Raw genomic sequence first — 22,945 nt, forward strand, 5'->3', positions numbered from 1 at the left:
TCTGGCTGCTCTGCTGTGTTTCCTTGGTGCAACTTTTTGCGGTGCAGCAAGACGTGTTGTCTCGAATGATGTCTGGGCAGTCAAGGCATTCGTGTCAGCAAGCAAGCAGTAAACGGTGTACAGTGCGAAAAAATTTGGACATACAAGAGAAGCGAATGGTATCATCATAGACTCTATTTTACGAATAATTCAGTTGTATTACTAAAGCGGAGAGTGGATATGCATGAAAGTCAAATTGTATTGATACTCAGCAAAAACAAGGTAACTTATCATTACTAATTAATCCTTTTCTTTTACTGAAAGGCAAGTTAGTGACATTGTAGTGCTGGCGGACAAGCACTCCTTTATGATTGCAACGCATATGACAGAGTGCAGCTGTGGCAGCATGCGAAGGTGTTAATCTATAAGCCAAATTAGGTTCCTTGAGGTAATATGTTAATATATGTATGTCATTGGATTGTGGTCTAGCTGGCAAAAATGCTAAAAAAGAAGTAATCTTAATTTGCACTTGGTAAGATGTGCTAGCGATTCAGGCTGTTATACATGAAATTGGACATTTGTAGATGTCTTCTACAATGCTGCAGTACTGAATAGCTTCAGAGTTAAGCGATACCACTATAATTTCTCTGTAAAGCATGCAGCACAGTTTAGCAGTGGGGGAGGCTGGCATCAACAGGCGTCTACTTACAGTGGAGTTCAAATGAGGTGTTACTGTTAGGGTGACTATATATATTTCTGCTTTAATTCAAATCTTGTATGAGGCAGACATATTTTAACCACTTGATTAAACAATAGTGATGTAATGTCTTCGTGTACAAGTATTACCCATGCATTTCTGCCATTGTCCAAATGGCAAAAATGCATGGGTAATACTTGTACACATAGACATTACATCACTATTGTTTAACCAAGTGGTGCCCCTGCATGCTAAAATTTACAGGGCTATTGTTAAGCAATGTCAACTTTTGTTGTAATATGAAGGCGCCATTTATATTATTACAGATTTCCACCATTGTGTACCATCATAGCGTGATATTTGCACTAAATGTATTTGACTTTGCTATAAAACCCTGCACAGTGGTGCATCATGAAATTTTTTTTGATAGTTTCTGGCCTCAGAATGCACTTCACATTATATTCTTGTTTGCAACAAGACTATAATGCAGCTTTCTCTCCTTATATTTTGTGGCACTTCCAACTGCGGCGAGCTAAACCACTGGGCAGCAATACTGGAATCGCTACTGCGTGTGGATCTGTCTTCATACACACACAAGGAATACATAATTACTTTTTTTTAGCGCTTAACAACGGACACAAGAAAGACGACCAGAACAAGGCGCTACTCTCAACTGACATCACTTTATTGCGTCCTTCCTTTATAGACAGCAGAATCTAGAAGAACATGCGCTGTGAACACCATGTGCAGGAACCACCAACATCCGATCCACAAGAGCACACTCATGCGACAGACTCCAAAAAAACCATATTGAGCACTGTACAAGGTTAAAGAAGGCACACTAATGCACTGTGACCCCAATGACTTTATGAAGAAAGCTTCCGATAACTCTCGGGCGGTGGTATCACGGCACTTTTTCAAAATCGTAGTATCACGAAACATTGCGAACATGAGCGATCCATACCAACAGGCATAGGTTCCCATTTGGTTCAACATTGTAAAATATGGAAGTGCAAAGCCATGTTTCGTGATACTACGATTTTTAAAAACTGCTGTGATACCACCGCCCAAGAGCTATAGGAAGGTTTCTTCATACAGTCATTGCGGTCACAGTGAATTAGTGTGCCTTCTGTAACCTTGTGCAGTGCTCAATATGATTTTTTGGATTCCGTCGCATGAGTGCGCTCTTGTGATCGGATGTTGGTGATTCCTGCACATGGTGCTCACTGCGCATGTTCTTCTAGATTCTGCTATCTATAAAGGAGTGACGCAATATAGTGATGTCAGTTGAGAGTAGCGTCTTGTGCTGGTCGTCTTTCTTGCGTCCATTGTTTTGCGCTAAATAAAGTATTTATCGATTCGCACCAACTAGCCCGCCAACGCATTGTGTTGAACGCAAGGAAATGTGGCTTTGCCTTGTTTGACTGTGTTGCGGGCACTTCTGAAGTACTGTCTGTCCAATAACCTTGGAGGCATGGAAGTGCCGTCCACTTCTATACGTTGCTTTCTGTTTCATTGTGGCATCACATCACATTATAATCATAATGTGTATGTACTTTTTCTAAGAGACCCATATTCCTATCCTTGTGTTATATTTGCTGTCGCGTTATTTATGTGCAAATGACCAGTGCTCCAAGTTCCATTTTATCGCAAAGTAAACTACTGGTACCTAAACGGTTCTGTATATAAGAAAACCAAAGCCAAACTGCCGAACACTATCAAGCAGCAGCCTTAGTGCAGTGTCAAGTAGTCAGATTTTATTGGTCATGCAGAGGCGCACAGCGTACCTCTTTATTACTTGCTGAACAATTAAACTGTGTGAAAACTGAGTATTTATGTAGCTTCAACCACATGGTATTGGCCATTGCTCCTGACCTCAGCAAATGTGGAAGATTATCACGGCATTTCTTTTTCTAACTCTTTTTCCTTATTACAGTGGGATTACTGCATGTGTAAGTAGGAAACGGATCAAATAGGCAATCAAAAGCCAACAATGTGTAAACTTGGAACATTGATTGTACAGTTTGATGACCCAGAGTAAGTAGAAATACACCATAAACGATCGACAATTAACTTTTACTTGACACAGGGCTAGAGCATTCAGTAAGCATACTGTGTGCTCATACGGTGTCCCATAAATTTAAATTTTAGTGTAGCTTTCCAGTGTATGCTTCTATTGTTGCATTCTGTCAGAGGGATGGTAATGTTTCGCATGTCTAGCAACAAGGCTGTCTATATACAGTAGTAAAAATGTGCGAACTGTATATTTTAATGATTTGATACAATGTGTAGAAAAATAAAGCCATACAATAAACGCACAGTGATGTGACTTTCTCTGCACATGTTGCAGGTTCAAGAACGTATGGCGGAAGCTGTTGCCAAGGTTCCGATCGGAAAAGAAAGCCAGTATAAAAGGGTCCACACCACTGATCTCTACTACAGGTGATGGACAGCACATCGAGCGCCCTCGACTGAAGGCAACCTTGTCCCGGAAGTTGGTGCTTCACAACTTTGCACCAGCACTTCGTTTGCTCGGGTGTGTGGCATTTCTTCCCCTAACATGCCTGCCTGATGTGCCATAAACTACCCAAGCAGTGTTTCGAGGTGTCCAGAATTTTTACATTGCAGTGTCACAGTGTCGCTAACAAAGTGGCGTGCAATGGAAACACTGGTAAATGAGAAAAAAACTTGATGTAAGAGAACACTATCGTATACGGGTTCAGATTGTCTTAAAAATGCTTACCAGACACGTAGAGACCTCCTAAAATGTGAAAAACCAAAAAGAAAAATTTTTCGGCAGCAATATTATCTGATCGCACGCACTAGTTAGTACACCATATGCCCTGTTTCCAGGACAAGCGACTGCATGACACCCCATTCCCACTAACTTCACCTGCATCTGGTGCGGTGTGCTGCATCCAGCAAAACATATTAGAAATCAGTGGTGCACAGTGCTTTCTGTCCCCTTTCTCGACGCCTACTGAACACATGGTAAACTGTTTCCAAAGCAGAAAAACAGAGGCAAAGGGCTCTGAACACATTGCATCTTAAAGTGGCTGGTACTGGGTAATGCAAGTACTGTGGCATAGTAGATAGATTTGCACCAGGCCACCTAAGAGCCCGAAAAGGGTGCTGGTTACTTGCAAATGGCCAACATATTATGAGCATGTTGAAGTTCTTTTTTTATTCTTATCGCTTATTTAGCTAGTGGAGACAGCTTTCACAACTGGAGAAGAAACCTTGGAAGCATGAAACACCTCACGAAACCGGCTTGAATATATCGTGTCTGCATCACATAATTTCATGGCTGCATGAGTGAACCCTCTGGTTAACATGTAAGAGTGTTCATGATGTTTTCCATGCATTGTTCACTTTATCTACAGGTGAACCCTATCTTGAGATATAAGCTGATGTTGCGTTTAGAGAGCTTATGGCCGAGAGCCAGCTTTTGAGAATGCAGATTGAGCTCGACAGATTAAACGCCAGAACAAATCGTTGAGGATTTCAGATCAAGAATCTTCAAAGGCCAGTTCATTTACTGGTGTTAATATTCTGCTCAAAGTTGTTGATTGTTACGTTCATATGGTGCCCAAGCATTGCGGTAACAACTTCTCTTGGAGTATATAGCGAGGGTGTACTCGACGTAAGCTGGTGGCTTTTTTCTGCGTTTTCAAAAACTGGTTTCTTGTTCAGTTGAGATGTCCAAATTTTGCATTGTTTATTAGGTGTTGTGCCCTGTTTCCTTTTCCTGCAGCTTCTTAGTTAAACATCTGAATAGTGAACACAACTTGACATTTTGCTTGATTTTCTAGATTACATGCCCTTGACGCAAAACAATTTTACTCCAAAACTGCTTGTACCGTACTGAAAGAATAACTTGAAGCACCCATAGCCACCAATAACACGCAAGAGATGATTATGAAAATTGTAATATTGTTTTTTGATCTACAGGGTGTCCTAACTATCGTGCACCAAGATTTATAAATATGTAAATGCAATGTAACTAGACAGAACGAAGGTAATGTTGTTTGCCATTGCTTGGAGATACTCGGATTATTTCTTGCATTCTGCCTAATTACGTAATTTTTAATTAGTCAATAAACATCTCAAATAATTAAATGAAAAGTGTCAATGAAAAGTTGTAGCGCAATATGAAAGCCTCCCGATACACATTTCTGTTACTCATTGTGTGCTACATAAAAGTGTTTTTCCAAGGAATAGGCCTGCGAATACACGTAAAGTGTCATGAGTGGCCAGTCACGTGTCAATATTGTGGTGCAAAGCCACGAATACAACTTAAATGGGTTTTTTAAGAAAAAGATTTAGCTCAGAAAATTATCCTTCTTTATGCAGCCTGTGGAGAACAATGTTTCTTAGACATGGCCATGGCCCTCAAGGAAGATGCCGAGGCCACGGGCAGTTCCTCCAGTGACTGTGAAAAGGTCCCCTGGGGCACAAGTCTCATTTGGCACCCCAACTTTCTCCTGCAGCTTTTCTGTCTACTTAGGTAACCAGGTGGGTCAAAGATGGCAAAGGGAAAAAGAATCAACAGCTTCAAACATAGAACTTGCTCAAGCTGAAGCATTTCTTTCCAATGCCATAATTTTAAATCACCCCAAATAATTCTTGTGTTTGATAGTCTATGCACATCGAGTGACAGTGCTTCTTGATGCTTGCTTCTTGCTGAAATCAATCTTATGCTGCATAATTCACCTGTTTAAATTCCCCATTTCTCCCGTTGAAGCAACTTTACATTCATCATAAGAAACCTTGCAGATGAGTTTCAGAAACTTGCTGATGAGATTAGAGGGCGGCGTGCACCCCAGGCTTAGATATGCATTTAGGAGCTTCATATCTTGCAAATGTTAGAAATAATCCTGCTAAGCAAGTTCTTGGTGTCATAAAAGGTTATTTGTCAATACGAATTTGCCTAAATTGGGAAAACAGTCAATCTAAAGCATGTCAAGCGATATCGCTGACAATGCACACACATTCCAACTGAAATAAATGCAAATAAATATAGCACCAAATGCAAGAATCATTGGCATGATGCCATTCTTTCAGTGGAATAAAATCTGTCCTGCGTAGTAAATCTATAATCCTTTATAATCCAGACTACCAAATACCTCATGAGGGTTGTGACGTGAAATATACATGTTGTATTTATTCCTCATTTTTTTACTTTAAGACCCGATAATGCTTAAACGGCAGTGAAAGTACTGAGATCACAGTACTTAATACTTTATATTGCTCCAGAAATCCGTTTCTCTGCCGATCGCAGCATCCTACACTAACAATTTTTGACAGAAAATGCGAGACAGAAGGCACATAACACTTAGGGTGGTGCTATTCACTTTGATTGCTTGGGAACGAAACCCATAATGTACGTGTTATGGCCCTACGTGTCATTTCCTTTGAACAGCAAGAAGGTAGGGGGTTTGCATTTTACAAAACTGCATAGAGGTTTTTACTGTGTGCAATTCAAATTAGAAACCTTCACAGCTGATACTAAATGCATTCTCCACAGCTTTAGGCTATACAGGTGCACTACTTTACACAGAACACACTCTTTACCTCGTCACTGCCCAGGTGGTGATTCAGATTCTTCAAAGGTGTTCCATTGTATGGGATGGCACATCGCGCTTCACTTATTTGCAGAATATTGCGTTCCAGTTGTGTCATATGAGATAAATCCATTAGAGTTTTAACTTGCCCTAAATGCATTAAAGCTGTGTACTGGTAAACTGGCAGCAGCTTGCAGTGCTTGTGGAAAAAACAATTGTAACTGCCATATTATATGTAACTGCTAGTGCACAGGCATCGGCAACAGCAATGGTTAGGGCACACTTGTTTCTTCTACTCTGGAGTATGCATCCTCCACCAGAAAATAGTTCTTTTCGTGTTCCTCTTCTACCACATTGGAATGTGAAATGGGGTGTAATTTCTAGGATATACTCTTGCATAAACTTCATGAGCATTTCTTGTTGTCTGTGCCACAGATCATTGTTGCTACGACTGTAAAAGCAGGGTGCCTGTTTACAGCACCCGTAGGGAACAGTCTGTGAATCTTTAACGAACAGTAAAGATAATGAATGGTCGAATAATTTTTAGTAATTTTCAACAAATTTAGCACTCTTTGCTTTTAACTGTGATGTTTTTCAAACTAATGTTGGCACAAGGTTTGACTGCAGGGTGTCATTTTGTGTGAAAGAGTGCACTTGTGCACATAACGCCTCATCGGCAACAATCTGCTGCACAAAATGTCATTAGCTTTCGTATGCATTGGTCATTGTCTCGCAAACTGGCTGCTCCTTTGTTAGTTGGAATGTAGCATTAATGTAAAGCACATTTGATGTTCTAACAAAAAGAATTGTGCCCTCTTATTCCCTTATTCTCCTCACTTGATGCCTAGTGTTATAATAGCATGGTTGACACCATGAGAGTCAGTGTGGTGTATAATTGTGTCTATGGTGGGGCGGGTGGTGTACAATCAGTATTGTGGAATGCTGCTTTTTTTGCACTCACTGTTACCAAGTTTCACTTTGGTTGTGGCAACAAGTGTAATGTAGTTCGCTAGCACTCCTGCGAACACATATAATGTGCAGGCATCGGTGTTGAAAAAAGACCAGCTAATGGTTTGCAAGGACACCATGGTCCATTTAGACCTTTAAATTTTGAGCTTACACCTGCGGAAATAACTGGTGAATGAAAGCACACCCAAGAGAACTGCCCATAACATTTTCCTTCATTATAATAATGCTGAAGCTTTGAACAGCATTTGAACTGACTTGTTTAAAAAATGACCCATTTCCTTGTTCAAGTAAGATAAATGTTCCACTGGAAGACAGAAACTTGAAGCCGTCAACAGCAGCCTGAATATAAACAGTGCCCGACGTCTTGCAATCTTGCACCTGGTCATCATATTGTCCATCCCATTTTTTTTTTCACAGGCTGTTCTTTACTGTTTTACGGTCATACCCAGTTTAATTTTAGTGTCCGTATTTTTTAATATTTGGTTTATATATTTTCTTCATCTGCTATCAACAAAATATGTATTCATAATGTGCCTTCATTTACCATTTACAGTGATCTTAATCAGATGCATCTTGATACAAAATTTATTTTTCTTAATTCGTTTCCTTTTTCCAAATGTGCAAACTGTTTATCTTAATACCTACTTTGTCTTCTGGGAAGATTAGGTCTACTGGAATAATGACTGCTTACATGTGTACATCATTTTCTGTTTTGGTCACCCCTACTCTTAGCAAGAACTGACAGCAGTGCTCATACCGGCTTCATCACAATCACCACTGCTAAGCACACCCTTCCTTCCTTTATTTTAACACTTTGGCTTCTCTTGACCTATTGCATGCACCAGCGTCTTCTCCCCCAATGAGGATAGGGGCCAGTGAGCTATGCATAATCCAAAGCAACACAGCCAAGGAAAACATTTGCTACACTGATGACAAGCACCCATGTCGAAATGTTGGCTACAGCAACATCCCTTATTCCAACAATGTTGGTCTACTTACATGTTTTTCTAACACAGAAATTACTGCTTTGTCGTGTTCTGTGATTATATTTTTTTGCCGCTTTCTTTAGGATGGATATTCACGAATACTATTTGTTTCTCCTAACAGCAGCAAGTTAATCCTTGCAAGCACTTGGGGTCAAGAACAACTTTCACCAGGAAAAAGTGCAAGACGAGTGATTCAAGAAAATAGAGTTACTTATGTCATCTAAGAACTTGAGGACTGAAATGCTGCACCTTTTTGTATATATGCTATGCAATGCATTCATATCACAAAGTGCAAAGTGTTTTATCTCTGCAGCCATGTCAGTGTGTTGGCAAGACAATTTTCTCAATGGTGACCTGCTGCTTCGGCTATGAGCTACCTTCATGACATTTGCATTAAAGGAGATGTACCCTGGAAGTGCGAGCATCGACCAAATTGCATTTCTGTTGAAGACCGCTAAAAACAGTGGGTCACGTATGCACATTCCGAACGCAGATGTTAGCACGGCTCATACCAGCAAATAGTGCACCAATAAAATTTGGTCGACTCTCGCACGTCCTGGGCAATAATGTCCCCTATGGCGCATTCTCCGAACAATGGATATGCTCTGCAAGAGGAAATACGGGAAGCACCTGTACTTTAACTGATATATAGTACAGATTCAGCATACGGAGCCTCTCGTTTTCTGAATACGGCAAGCACCATACTTTAACGGTTATAGTACAGATTCAGAATACAGACTTCTGTTTTCTAGATACAGAAGCACTCGTACCTTGTATTACGGTCTCTCTTTTACAGTTGTCCGTTCTACGGAAATGACCGTTCTTAATTTACGGAAAAGTGTTCGGTCACAAATTACCAGCAGATTTTCTGTAAATAAGGCAAATATTTTTTACAGTGTAGATCCTGTGCCATATTCCCCCACTGACTTGTCTCCAGCCTACTTCTTGCCTACCCTGGCATTTAAGTCGCCTATCAGTATAGTATGTTCTGTTTTGGCTTTACCCATAGCCGATTCCACGTCTTCATAGAAGCTTTCGACTCGCTGTTCATCATGACAGGATGTAGGCGCCTAGACCTGTACGACCTTCAATTTGTACCTCTTATTAAGTTTCACAACGAGACCTGCCACCCTCTCGTTAATGCTATAGAATACGTATACGTTACCAGCTAAATCTTTATTAATCAGGAATCCGACTCCACTTCTCCGTCTGTCCGCTAAGTCCCGGTAGCACAGGACACGCCCACTTTTTAGCACTGTATATGCTTCATTTGTCCTCCTAACGTGTCTGATTCCTATGATATCCCATTTACTACCCGTTAATTCCTCCAATAGCACTGCTAGACTCGCTTCACTAGATAACGTTCTAGCGTAAAACGTTGCCAGGTTCAGATTCCAATGGCTGCTTGTCCGGATCCAGAGATTAGTGATAGCCAATTATGCGACAATTACAAGATGGAAGATTACAGCGCCGAGAGGACTCAGGCTGCGAAATTGTACTGTCGCCTACTATGAGGTCTTCTATATCCTCATATCGCGCCGTCACTTCAGCGCTCAATTCCTCGAAGTCACACCAAGTTCCTTCAAGTGCAAGACACACACGCATATATATATATATATATATATATATATATATATATATATATATATATATATATATATATATATATATATATATATATATGTATGTGGCGTGTATATATGTATGTGGGGTATATGTAAGTGGGGTTCTTAACGGTGGTCAAACCCCAGCCTTCCCCCGCCCGGCAAAATGAAAGCTGTCCGCCTATGACTACCATTACTCTAAGTTACCATTACTACCATTGTCCTAAAGCAATAAAGCATTGCATACCCACTTGAGCAGTTGTAGTGGTCGTTTTGAACAGCTTTGCCGGACATCCACTTTCGCAGTGCCGGGATGGCGAGTCAGTTATTTTCTCGCGAACGTTGTAACTAATTTATGTCGGTTGTACTTGGTCGCGTATAACCTGGACACATAATATTTATTACCTAAGTTAGAGATACATTTACACGGTTCACTTAACTACCAAATACAATTGTTTGTTTCTTTACTAAAATTGTTTGTAGCAAATGTTCATTATTTATGTGCGCTGTACTGCTGCTACTGGGCGGGATCAGGAACCTCCGTCAGTTTATGCAGTTGCAAGAAGTAAATGCAAATTCAAATGATTTTTCGGGAGCCGTTGTTCACCCCGCGTGATCGATAAAAGTGGATGTCTGCGTTTCCAGGCTATTTCTCCTGGTTTAATAGTCATTCGCGCTATATATATATATATATATATATATATATATATATATATATATATATATATATATATTGTAGTGAGCAATATGCATGTGGCGCTGTGCGGACTGCCACCGCTGCGGCGCGAGACACGAGCTCGGGCTGCTGATGCGAACACCTAGGACTCGCGATCAAGTGCTACTTGCGATCCCGCGTACAAGCTGCAATAAACCCCCTTTCATTTGGTGGAGCTGCGGGGTAGACCTCGGAAACTGGAACTCCGAAGCCGGACGCTACCGACTGCTACGACCATGCCTGACGAAACCACCCAGGAAGATGCACCACAGCCTCCGGCGGTCATCGTTTCCGGTGTGTTGCGCCAGCGTGATCCTGCCATCTTTAGCGGCACCGATGATCATGACGTGGAGGATTGGTTGTCATCTTACGAACGGGTGAGCCAGCATAACAAGTGGGACGACGTCACCAAGTTGCACAACGTGCTGTTTTACTTAACCGGCGTCGCGAACCTCTGGTTCCGAAACCACGAACACGATTTCGCAACATGGAGCACATTCAAGACAAGTTTCGCAGAAGTGTTCGGGCGCCCCGCTGTGCGCAAGCTTCGCGTAGAACAACGCTTACGGGGCCGTGCGCAACATCACGGTGAAACTTTCACAAGTTACATCGAAGATGTCATTGACCTGTGTAAGCGCGTGAATCCCTCAATGTCAGAACAGGACAAGATAAAACACATTATGAAAGGCATTGATGAGGACGCCTTTCAAATGTTGTTAGCGAAGGATCCGCGTACCGTGGCTGATGTAATCAATTTGTGCCAAAGTTTTGACGAGCTACGGAAACAACGCATCTGAGCTCGGCGCCCACCGCCTACGGAAGATTCGTTAGCATCACTAATTATTGGCGACAACCACACAACTTTGCTGACGCAAATAAAAGAATTTGTGCGCGAGGAGGTTGCACGCCAGCTCTCGATTTTGCCGACCACGGAGAATCCTTCTCAATGTTTGGCTCCGGCGCTCCGACAGATCATTCAAGAGCAAGTGACCGAAGCTCTTCCACCTCCGTGTCAGCCGGCTCCCGTGGCCGCGCCTCTGACGAATGCTGAAGCCGTTGCACGGGCGCCTCGTCTGCCGGGGTTCTCTCCTCCGCCTTCAGCGCCTCCCCCGCCGGTGTTCTCTCCTCGGCCTTCGCCTCGCCAGCCGGCGGATCCCTTTTTCAGTGCACAGCAGCAGGGTCCAAATCCTTGGCGCACTGCTGACAACCGCCCAATATGCTATGCCTGCGGTACCCCGGGTCACGTATTTCGCTTCTGCCGCCGGCGCTTGCCGGCCTTCGTGGGCAGCCCGCGACGACCCAGCTCCGACTTCCGACCTTTCCGTATGCCTTCACGACCACCCCCGGAAGTCTACGCTGCTGATGACATACCGGCACCGCAGTCACAGCTCTACGGCACTCGTCGCTCGCCTTCCCCTCGTCGTCGCTCACTCTCACCCATGCGTCGTAGACCCAGTGCTAGTACTACTGAGGCGGAAAACTGATTTCTGCAGTTCCTGAGGCACGAACTGCGTCATCCTCGGAACATCAAAGTCCTCGTTTTTCCCCCGCTAACGTTATTGAAGTGTCCGTTGATGGCATCAAATCTCTTGTGCTCGTCGATACAGGTGCTGCTGTATCCGTGATTAGTGAGAAGCTTTGTCGTGCATTACGGAAAGTGACCATGAAGCCGTCGGTACCGTTGCTTAGAACAGCCAGTGCACAACAAGTACAGCCAGTCGCCATGTGCACTGCCAGGGTGCTGATTCGAGACATAATGTATTCGATTGATTTCTTTGTTCTAACTTGTTGCTCCCACGATGTCATTCTCGGTTGGGATTTTCTGTCGCGCCATCATGCCGCCATTGACTGTGCACGTGCTGAGGTTCAGTTCTCCGTTCTGTGCTATTTGCCATCTCACGAATTTCAAGTTCAGGATCTTAGCAGGATCTGTGTAGCTTCGGATACTGACCTTCCTCCTCACAGTGCTGTATTTGTCCCTCTTTCATGTGCATCACTTGCCGAAGCGACGGTCATGTTTACACCCGCTGCCGTCTTCATTCACCGCCAGCCTACATTGTTGCCTTTCGCCCTCCTCACGGTTCACCATGGTGCTGCAGAAATACTGATTTCAAACCCAAATTCATACACTTTGGCTTTGCACTGTGGCGAGACTATTGGTACCGTCGAGTCTATCGACGCTGACGCTATTGTGCATTTCCCTATGGCCGACGACGTAGATACTGCCAACGTAGCAGCACTGACACCCCATGTGCCATCTAACCGAGTACCACCGGATGTTTTTTGTCGCTCCATTGACGATGACCTCGAACCGACCCAACGTGACCAGCTAATAACTCTTTTAAATGATTTTCACGCCTCTTTTGACTGGAGGCAAGCATCATTAGGCCGCACAAGCACCGTCTCCCACCACATTGATACGGGACATCACGCACCATTACGCCAGCGTCCGTACCGCGTGTCATCCACCGAGCGTCGTGTCATCACCGAGCAAGTTGAAGAAATGCTTGACCGTGGTGTTATCAAGCCATCCTGCAGCCCTTGGTCGTCGCCCGTAGTACTCATTAAGAAAAAAGATGGCTCGATTCGTTTCTGTGTGGACTATCGTCGCCTCAACAAGATTACACGAAAAGATGTCTATCCTCTACCGGGCATAGATGACGCCCTGGATTGTCTACATGGTGCTGAATTCTTTTCTTCTTTGGACTTGCGATCGGGCTATTGGCAAGTGCCAGTGGATGAATCCGACCGCTCGAAGACAGCTTTCATTACGCCTGATGGCCTGTATGAGTTTACAGTAATGCCATTCGGCCTCTGCAATGCGCCCGCGACATTCGAAAGGATGATGTATAACATTCTGCGAGGCCTCAAATGGAAGACGTGCCTGTGTTATTTAGACGACGTGGTAGTTTTCTCCCCTGATTTCACCACTCACCTCTCTCGTCTACGCGCAGTCCTTACTTGCCTTGCCACCGCCGGCCTTCAACTTAACTTGAAAAAGTGCCGCTTCGGAGCCCGCCAGCTGACCATACTTGTCCATGTCGTTTCCAAAGACGGCGTCCTTCCCGACCCTGACAAACTTCGTGCTGTCGCAGAATTTCCATGGCCGACTACACTGAAAGAGCTCCGAAGTTTTGTCGGCCTTTGGTCTTATTTTCGACGCTGTGTGCGAAATTTTGCCTGCATCATCGCTCCCCTGACGAAGCTCCTGGGTGGCCCTGGTGACCTTCGCGATTGGACTCCGGCATGTGACCAAGCCTTCACCACTTTGCGTCGCCTGCTTACCTCACCGCCTGTTCTACACCACTATGACCCGACTGCACCGACCGAAGTTCATACGGACGCCAGCGGCGTTGGTCTTGGAGCCGTCCTTGCGCAACGCAAGCCTGGCTTCCCGGAATATGTGGTTGCGTATGCGAGTCGTGCCCTCACGAAGGCAGAAACCAATTATTCTGTCACAGAGAAAGAATGCTTGGCTATAGTTTGGGCGTTAAACAAATTTCGCCCTTACTTGTATGGCCATCCGTTCGATGTTGTGACAGACCACCACGCGCTTTGCTGGCTTGCGTCACTGAAAGATCCGTCAGGCCGTCTTGGACGTTGGGCTCTTCGGCTCCAAGAATTCAACATTCGCGTCATCTATCGATCCGGGCGCCAACATTCTGATGCCGATGCACTCTCCCTATCGCCCATGCGATCCGACGAAACGCCACCCTCATCCATAGAGTGCCCGGTTGCTACACTTGCTGTTACTGACATGCCGTCTGAACAGAGGAAAGATCCGCGGATTGTGTCTCTCATTGACATTCTTCACAGTTCTTCAACGGCCACATGCCCTCGAGCCCTTCGTCGCCAAGCCACCCATTTCGTGCTACGGGACGCCATCTTGTACCGCCGAAACTATCAGCCGGACGGTCGCAAATGGCTGCTAGTCATCCCTCGCCATTTGCGCTCCGACATATGCACGTATTTCCACGCCGACCGACAACAAGCTCATGCTGGCGTCCTGAAAACCTACGAGCGGCTCCGCCAGCGCTACTACTGGCGCGGCATGTATTCTTATGTCCGCAAATACATTCGGTCATGTGTAGCCTGTCAGCGACGCAAGACATCTCCTCATACGACAGGCCCTCTGCAACCTTTACCGTGTCCTGCACGTCCTTTTGATCGGATTGGCATTGACCTTTATGGGCCTCTTCCATGCACTGCTAAAGGAAATCGTTGGATAATTGTCGCAGTAGACCACCTTACAAGATATGCAGAAACTGCTGAGCTTGCTTCGGCTGCTGCTCGCGACGTCGCCGCATTTATGTTACGGCATTTCATCTTACGGCATGGCGCACCGCGAGAACTGCTCAGCGACAGAGGCCGTGTCTTCCTGTTCGAAGTTATAATGAGCTGCTCGCCGCTTGCAGCACTATTCACCGGACCACTACGGCATATCACGCACAGACTAACGGTCTAACGGAACGCTTCAACCGCACTCTTGGTGACATGCTCACTATGTGTGTTGCGTCTGATCATTCCAATTGGGACGATGTCCTCCCTTTTGTGACGTACGCGTATCATACCGCCGTTCAGGCTACCACAGGCTTCTCACCATTTTTCCTTCTTTATGGACGTGATCCATCCACTACCCTCGACACCATGCTACCATATCATCCGGATGCCTCTGAATTCACCCCTCTTTCCGAAGTTGCTCGCCATGCTGAAGAGTGCCGCCAACTGGCTCGCTCGTTCACGTCGGCTACCCAAGGAATTCACAAAGATCGCCACGACAACGGGCAGCCCACACAGTTCTTCGCCGTGGACTCTCACGTCTGGCTTCAGCTGCCCTTCCAATCTCCAGGCCTTAGCCCAAAGCTTGCTCCGAAATATCAGGGCCCGTACAGGGTTATCGCGTGTACATCGCCTGTGAATTATGTGGTCGAACCGGTGACGCCATCTTCGGACAAACGCCGCCGTGGCCGCGAGACGGTTCACGTCAGCCGCCTGAAACCGTACCACGACCCTCTTATCGTGTCATCCCCTTAGGTCGCCAGGATGGCTCCTCTTCGCCACGGGGGCAATTGTAGTGGGCAATGTGCATGTGGCGATGTGCGGACTGCCACCGCTGCGGCGCGAGACACGAGCTCGGGCTGCCGATGCGAACGCCTTGGACTCGCGATCAAGCGCTACTTGCGATCCCGCGTACAAACTGCAATAAACCCCCTTTCAATATATATATATATATATATATATATATATATATATATATATATATATATATATATTGTTATGTGTAGAAAGTCACAGACGAAAAAGGCTATTTACAGGCTATTTACACTGGACTGGAGCCAGAGCGCCAGGCCGACATTCACTCGCGCCAAGGGCACAGGCGCAATTCGTCGTCGTTTTCGCGGCGGCTCGTCCCTTGAGCATCGCTTGATATCGTAATAATATATATACACACACATATATATATATATATATATATATATATATATATATATATATATATATATATATATATATATATATATATATATATATATATATATATGATGGCCTTCCTCCAGATGGCTTGCTACAGATGTGAAGTTCTATGTTGTGATCAGTGGCGTACCATTTCCCGAGTGGGGGACATTATATATATATATATATATATATATATATATAGAGAGAGAGAGAGAGAGAGAGAGAGAGAGAGAGCAGATCGTGTGCGGTTTGCCACCACTCGAGAAATGGTACCCCACTGATCACATCTGTGCACAACTGGCTCAGAGCGGAGCGAGGCAAGCTCAATGCTCTCATCCGCAAAGTGGTCAAGAGGGCTCTGGGGCTACCCATCAGGACCCATACCGAGGATCTCCTCAAGCTGGGGGTGCATAACACTGCCGAGGAGATTGCCGAAGCCCAAGAACGCGCGCAACTCACTCGCCTGAGCACCACAGCGGCAGGTAAACACATCCTCGAAGAGCTGGGTTACCACCTAGGGATCGGGGTAGTCCCCGATCCCTAGGTGCATTCGAGACAAGTTCGAAGTGGCCCCTGTGCCCCGAAATGTCCATCCCGTCCATAACGAGGGCAGGCGCAAGGCCAGAGCAGCAGCCATCCTGAAACATATCAAGCAACGAGACATTGCAGCAACCTTCGTCGACCCCGCGGAGTACAGCGATGGGAAGACCTTTGCCATCGTTGTGGTCGACTCTAGCGGCAAGATTTCCAATTGCGCCTCCATTCGCACTTCAGACCCCGGAGTCGCCGAGCAAGCCGCCATCGCCCTCGCCCTGCTAGACGGTCGTGGGTCGGAGATATATAGCGATTCCAAAACGGCAGTTAGGGCTTTTCAGAAGGGTTGCATCGCCAAGCAAGCTGCTCGTCTTCTTAGCAGCTCGAGTCGATATGCTCTCACGCATCATTCAATCCACTGGTTTCCAGCTCACGTAGGGTCGGTCGAGGGTGCTCCCCCGAACCTCAATGAGTCTGCTCACGAGGCTGCGCGTGAACTCACCGACCGCGCTTCCTCTGCAAGAAGCACCGACTCCCCTCCTCCCTACGGCCACAGAGACACTCCCGCTACTCACAACGAGATTATTAAATTCTTCTACATGTCTAGAAGGGTCTTTCCACCCCCTCACCCCAAGCTGAATAGGGCGCAAGCCGTTTCGCTTAGGCTTCTGCAGACCAGTACGTATCCGTGTCTGTCCGTTCTCCACGAGGCTTACCCGGACGTGTATCGCGACGACGCCTGCCCCTTCTGAGGGCAGACCTCCCCTCTAGCGCACATGCTGTGGGAGTGTGGGTCGACATACCCCAAGTTCATCAAGGAGGAGTGGGACTCGCTTCTGCGTAGCCCCGCTCTAGAAAAGCAAATTCCTGGCTGTCCGGCGTGCCCGCGACCGGGCCGGTGGGCTAGACCTGCCGGTCCCGACGTGGGACTAGCCAGGTGCGCGACGAGTTTGCGTACTCGCCGGACCTGCAATAAAAGTTTCTTCACTCACTCACTCACTCACTCACTGATCACATGGAACTTCACATCTGGGGCAAGGTCATCATATCTACATATATATGGGCATGTTCAGATAAGAACGGTATCAAGGTCCTATGACCATTTTTTGTTTTCAATGGAATTTTTATATCTGATGGTCATATGTGTCCACACAAAGGAATGAACCTTAGTTTTGCAAGGAACTTCCTAGTTTTTTCGGAAAAAAATCGTATGTCACAAGCGGTGGAGAATGTCGTTTTTGCCACTTCGCAAAGTTGCAAGTTTGGAGCCTCACTGCATGCACAATAATTTTTTTCCGCACATAAGTACTTTTTCGTTACCTCTTTGCAACGTGTACTATACGAACGAATAAAAAAACTTTTTCTTGCTGTGTCAGTCTTATAAATAAAAAATCGCAAACTTCGCTTCCGGAGCTATGCGGTGCAAAAAAGGTGCTTTTCAGGGCACCCTCAGGGCAAGATGCATAAAGATCTCCACACTGAATCTTTTTCTCAGTATTTTCCAGCTGTTTTTACTCACTTTAGGCAAGTTTTGTAGTTCTACACTTGACAGATATTTTTCAATATGGCCTCAAATTTGGCCGAAGTTCAAAAACGTCAAAGAAGTGACAATTTTGCCTTGGATTTAAAAAAATCCTCATCATCGAATTTTATTAAAATTTGCCTGAATAATCCTCAATACTCGATAATATTAGGGTACCAAAAAGTGTTGCACTATATTGTTTTAAAGTATGAAAATTAATACAAAACTGAGTTCATCATTTCAATCCCTACGATTGCTCAGCATTTTCTCTTAGGATGCGCTATCGTAAGAAGCTGGATTTAGTATTGTCTTTTTGTGGGCAAATTTTAAACGCTACAGTTGCTGAGTTCATAAGTGTAATTTTTAAGTGTTTTTTTCTCCTACAATCAAAGGTCTAAAGCTCCTATTCGCTTTCGTACTCTTCTAACACTGGGACTTAAATTACTGTAAGCATATTTGAGAACGTTATTTTGGAGTGAAGTGTGGTTAGTGGTCGTTTATGCAAACATTTATTGCACCCGTCGCTACTCTCAAGATACCTTTAACGAGCTGCCGCCGCTCCATGGATGAACCGCGCTTGGCAGCCGCTCCTATAGCTATATAACGCCCGGCGCGACCCCGAATTTCATAGCACCATGTGTGCCGCCACCGCACCGAGGTTTAGCCGCCGCTATCATTTTTCCATCGCAACGCACCGAACGCCTGGCAGTTATACCTTAGCCTTGGACCTTCGACCGAGACAGGCCCGATGAGCGGATGTTGTTCGGATCTCGAGTTTCGCGTGTCGTTTTGCAGGCCTGATAGACGGTGGGGTCGTTTTTTGTACTCAAGTTGTTTCTCTGCACTCGAAGGCTCCCACGACAAGCATACTTGGTATCTCAGTCTCAGCTCGTACGCCAGACCGAACCAGCGTCAGTGTCGACGGCGGGCAGCCTGCGTTAAAAATCCATCCATCTGTCCATCTCCTTTTTTTGGAAAAGCAGCCCTGGGCACTGCATCCGTCACCTGCTCTTCTGTCCCACGATAATCTTCGGAAGCGGTGAGCTTTTGCATTCATGAAGAGATTTCCGCGGCGAACGTTTTGTGTCGACTACTCAAAAAGGCACAAGCAGAGAATTGAAAAAGGACGTAATTTTCGGAGTGTAAAGACCCTCAATGTCGCTGCTCTCAAAAAAGTCCTACTTCCCGAAGAAGCTCTCCGAGTACAAGAAAGTGACTTCATCTGTCAGAATTGTTACCGTCGGTTCAAGGAAGACATAGATAATATGCAGGCAGAGTCAACCAAAACATTCGAAGAATTCCGCCCTGGAGAAGAAATCGTAGAAAATTTAAGCTCCAGTGTCAGCCTTACCTCCGAAATCTCGCCCGTAAAGCCACCGAGCGCTCTAAAAAAACGCCTCAGACTTTCCTATGCAAAGCGAAAGCAGGAAGAGGTGGCAAGAGCTATGGTGACGAAAATCCGATCAGGGATACAGGCAGCATATAATATCCCAGAGACTTCGTGTGCGTCACAAGAAAAGTGTGCGCAATGCAGCAGCTGGGAAGACAACCTACATGCTGCCTACAATAGGTGTACGTCCTTTCAAGAGCGTTGCCAGCTGCTGACATTGCTACCACGCAACCTAACCGTGAAATATGTGCAGGAAGTTATTCCAGAGGCAACGAGGTACGTTATTCAAAAATCGAAGAAGATGGTGGATGAAGAAGGCGTATGGTCAACACAGGAGCGATATACAAGATGTAAGCTACAAAACGAAGACATTACCACCGTTTTAGAATATTACACCATGGATGAACTCGATTGCTCTAGACAGACACCGAACAAAAAGGATGTTGTGAGAATCGAAAAGGAGGAAGAGAAGGAATGGGTACCTAAACGGTTCATGACGCGGTCCTTGCGAGAAGCATTCCGCCTCTACAAGCAAGCTCACCCTGCCTCCCAGGTTGGCCTAACAAAATTCATATCCTTGCGTCCCAAGTGGGTGAAATGCTCGCCACAGTGGCAAGTGTGTGTTTGCGTGTGCTGTGCAAACTTTCAGTTGTGCCTCGTGGGACTGCAGAACGCCTCCGGAAGGTCGCTTTCTCCCGATGATATGCAGAGTCTCTGGGTATGCCAGGAACCTACTGCGTCATGTTTCCTCAGGAATTGTGAGCACTTTCCACAAGATGACATTTTCACTTTGGAAAATTTTGATATGAGCAGCGAGGACGAGGTGTTGGTTGCTTCATGGGAATACGGTGAGCTAGTTAAAAAAACTCTCACCGCTTCATCATTTTTGAGAGAATTTCTAAGAATGACCAGGAAATGGATTCCCCACAACTATGTCAGAACTGTGCAAGCAAAAGCAATACATGAAGAAAAACAGAGCTGCGAGAGAGGTGCAATTGTTTTGCATTTTGAGTTCGCCGAAAACTGGACAGTTGTGCCTCCAGACGCAGTACAAGCGTACCATTGGCAGAAGAAGCAGGTCACCGTGTTTACCTGCGTTGTCACGTCAAGAAAATCGACTCGGAACTACGCCGTTATTTCCGACGATATGTCTCATGATTCAGCTCATGCATGTTTGGCTCTGTCGAAAATCAAAGCACACCTTGAAGACAACGCGCCAATCTACACTAAGGTAACACACGTGAGCGACGGGGCTCCCGCTCACTTCAAGAATAAATATCAGTTTCATGAGCTACAACGCAGTGAATGTCAAGAGACCAAATGGATGTTTTCGGCCACTGGACACGGCAAAAATGCTTGCGACGGCGTTGGTGGGCTTGTGAAACATCCAGCATCACACCACAACTTGCGGAAGCCTGCAAGTGAGGCCATACAAACAGCCAGCGGCTTCGTGGACGCGATTCAAGGAACGCTAAAGAACACCACCATTCTGGAGCTCCCACAGAGGGAGCTTGCAGACTTTCGCGAAATGAAGAAGGAAGAATAGAAAACGGAAAAGAAAGTGCCTGGAGTTCAGACGCTCCACATGTGGAAGTACGTTCAATCAAATGAAGGCAGTGCATCCTACGTGGCCTCCACCGCTGCTTCGGAATGGAAGAGACTGTGGTCTGATTTGTGCTTCGGGCTGGACAATATACTGTGCGCATACCGAAGTCAACTGCTGCCGTTTATTTCTTGTTACAATTTTCTGAATTGCAATCTGCAGATAAAGCGGCATACCATTTGTAAATTGTGTCCCGATTAAAACTCCTGCTGATTAAAAACCTTGCAGATAAATTGTCCCCCTCAGAAGACGACGTTTTGTCTCCTGACAGTGCCCTGTAGAACCATTCAACACAGAGGTAAATAGATGCAGGTGCGGACACGTCGGCTTCAGAAACACATTAATATTCATTTTTACATATAAAAACTTTTCTAAGCACCGATAAATGATCTAATATTTTTAAAGAATCGATTACATACCAATGTAACTTAGGATGATAAATTAGGCAATACAAAAAACGTTTGACCGCCGCCAACCTGTTCTTGAGACATCAGGTGAAATCGCGAAATTATTCCCATTTTGACGCATCAAGAACGCCGCTAACAAGCGAGTAGAAGCTCTACAAACATTGAGGATCGTTCGGATATTGTGGTAAATAATATGTAACCAAGATCAGTGAGTGCTAAAACAAATTTCTGAGAGTTACTATTTCTAAGAGGCAGTAAAAAGCAATTCTAGATAGCAAAAACATGAACTCAGTTTTGTATTCATTTTTATACTTTAAAACAATATAATGCAACACCTTTTTGGTACCTTAGAATTAACGATTATTTAGCATTATTCAGGCAAATTTTAATGAAACTCGAGGATGGTGTTTTTTTTTTTAATCGAAGTCAAAGTTGTCACTTTTTTGACGTTTTTGATCTTCGGCCAAATTTGAGGCCATATCGAAAAATATCTGTCAAGTGTAAAACTACAAAACTTGCCTAAAGTGAGTAAAAGTAGCTGGAACACACTGAGAAAAAGATTAAGTGGGGAGATATTTACGCATCTTGCCCTGAGGCTACCCTGAAAAGTGCCTTTTTTCCACCGAATAGCTCCGGAAGCGAAGTTTGCGATTTTTATTTAGAAGATTGACTCAGCGAAAAATTGTTTTTTTATTTGTTCGTATAGTACATGTTGCGAAGAGGCAACGAAAAAATACTTATGGGCGGAAAAAATTGATTGTGCATGCAGTGAGGCTCCAAACTTGCAACTTTGCGAAGTGGCAAAAACGACGTTCTCCACCTCTTGTGACATACGATTTTTTTCCGAGAAAACTACGAAGTTTCTTGCAAAACTAAGGTTCATTCCTTTGTGTGGACACATTTGCCCATCAGATATAAAAACTTAATTGGAAACAAAAAATGGTCATGGGACCTCAATTACCGTTCTTATATATATATATATATATATATATATATATATATATATATATATAAGAACGGTAATTGAGGTCCCATGACCATTTATATATATATATATATATATATATATATATATATATGTATATAACACCACCGTCCGGACAGGCCGCCATTGGAATATGAACCTGGCAACATTTAACGCTACAACGTTATCTAGTGAGGCGAGTCTACCAGTGCTATTGGAGGAATTAGAGGGCAGCAAATGGGATATAATAGGGCTCAGTGAAGTTAGGAGGCTAAAGCAGCATATACAGTGCTGAAAAGCGGGCACGTCCTGTGCTACCGGGGCTTAGCGGAGAGACGATAACTAGGAGTCGGATTCCTGATTAATAAGAATATAGCTGGTAACATACAGGAATTCTATAGCATTAACGAGAGGGGGGCAGGTCTTGTAGCGAAACTTAATAAGAGGTACAAAAGGAAGGTCGTACAGGTCTACGCTCCCACATCCAGTCATGATGACCAGGAAGTCGAAAGCTTCTATGAAGACCTGGAATCGATGATGGGTAGAGTGAAAAC

The 22,945-nt window shown here is 44.8% G+C and overlaps 2 protein-coding genes across 3 annotated transcripts in view; one reads left to right on the plus strand and one right to left on the minus strand.

Moving 5' to 3' along the window:
• The window catches only part of LOC126543059 (parathyroid hormone/parathyroid hormone-related peptide receptor-like), a 1,023,923-nt gene that overhangs the window by 756,218 nt on the left and 244,760 nt on the right, over window positions 1-22,945 (minus strand). The gene's annotated exons all lie outside the window — the stretch shown is intronic.
• Window positions 18,915-21,477, plus strand: LOC129387882 (uncharacterized). The gene has a single exon (XM_055077602.2). The coding sequence runs from the start codon at window positions 19,083-19,085 to the stop codon at window positions 20,961-20,963; it is 1,881 nt and encodes a 626-aa protein (XP_054933577.1). The 5' UTR covers window positions 18,915-19,082; the 3' UTR covers window positions 20,964-21,477.

This window comes from Dermacentor andersoni, chromosome 2 (genome assembly GCF_023375885.2).
Source record: "Dermacentor andersoni chromosome 2, qqDerAnde1_hic_scaffold, whole genome shotgun sequence".
Classification (NCBI taxonomy): Eukaryota; Metazoa; Arthropoda; class Arachnida; order Ixodida; family Ixodidae; genus Dermacentor; species Dermacentor andersoni.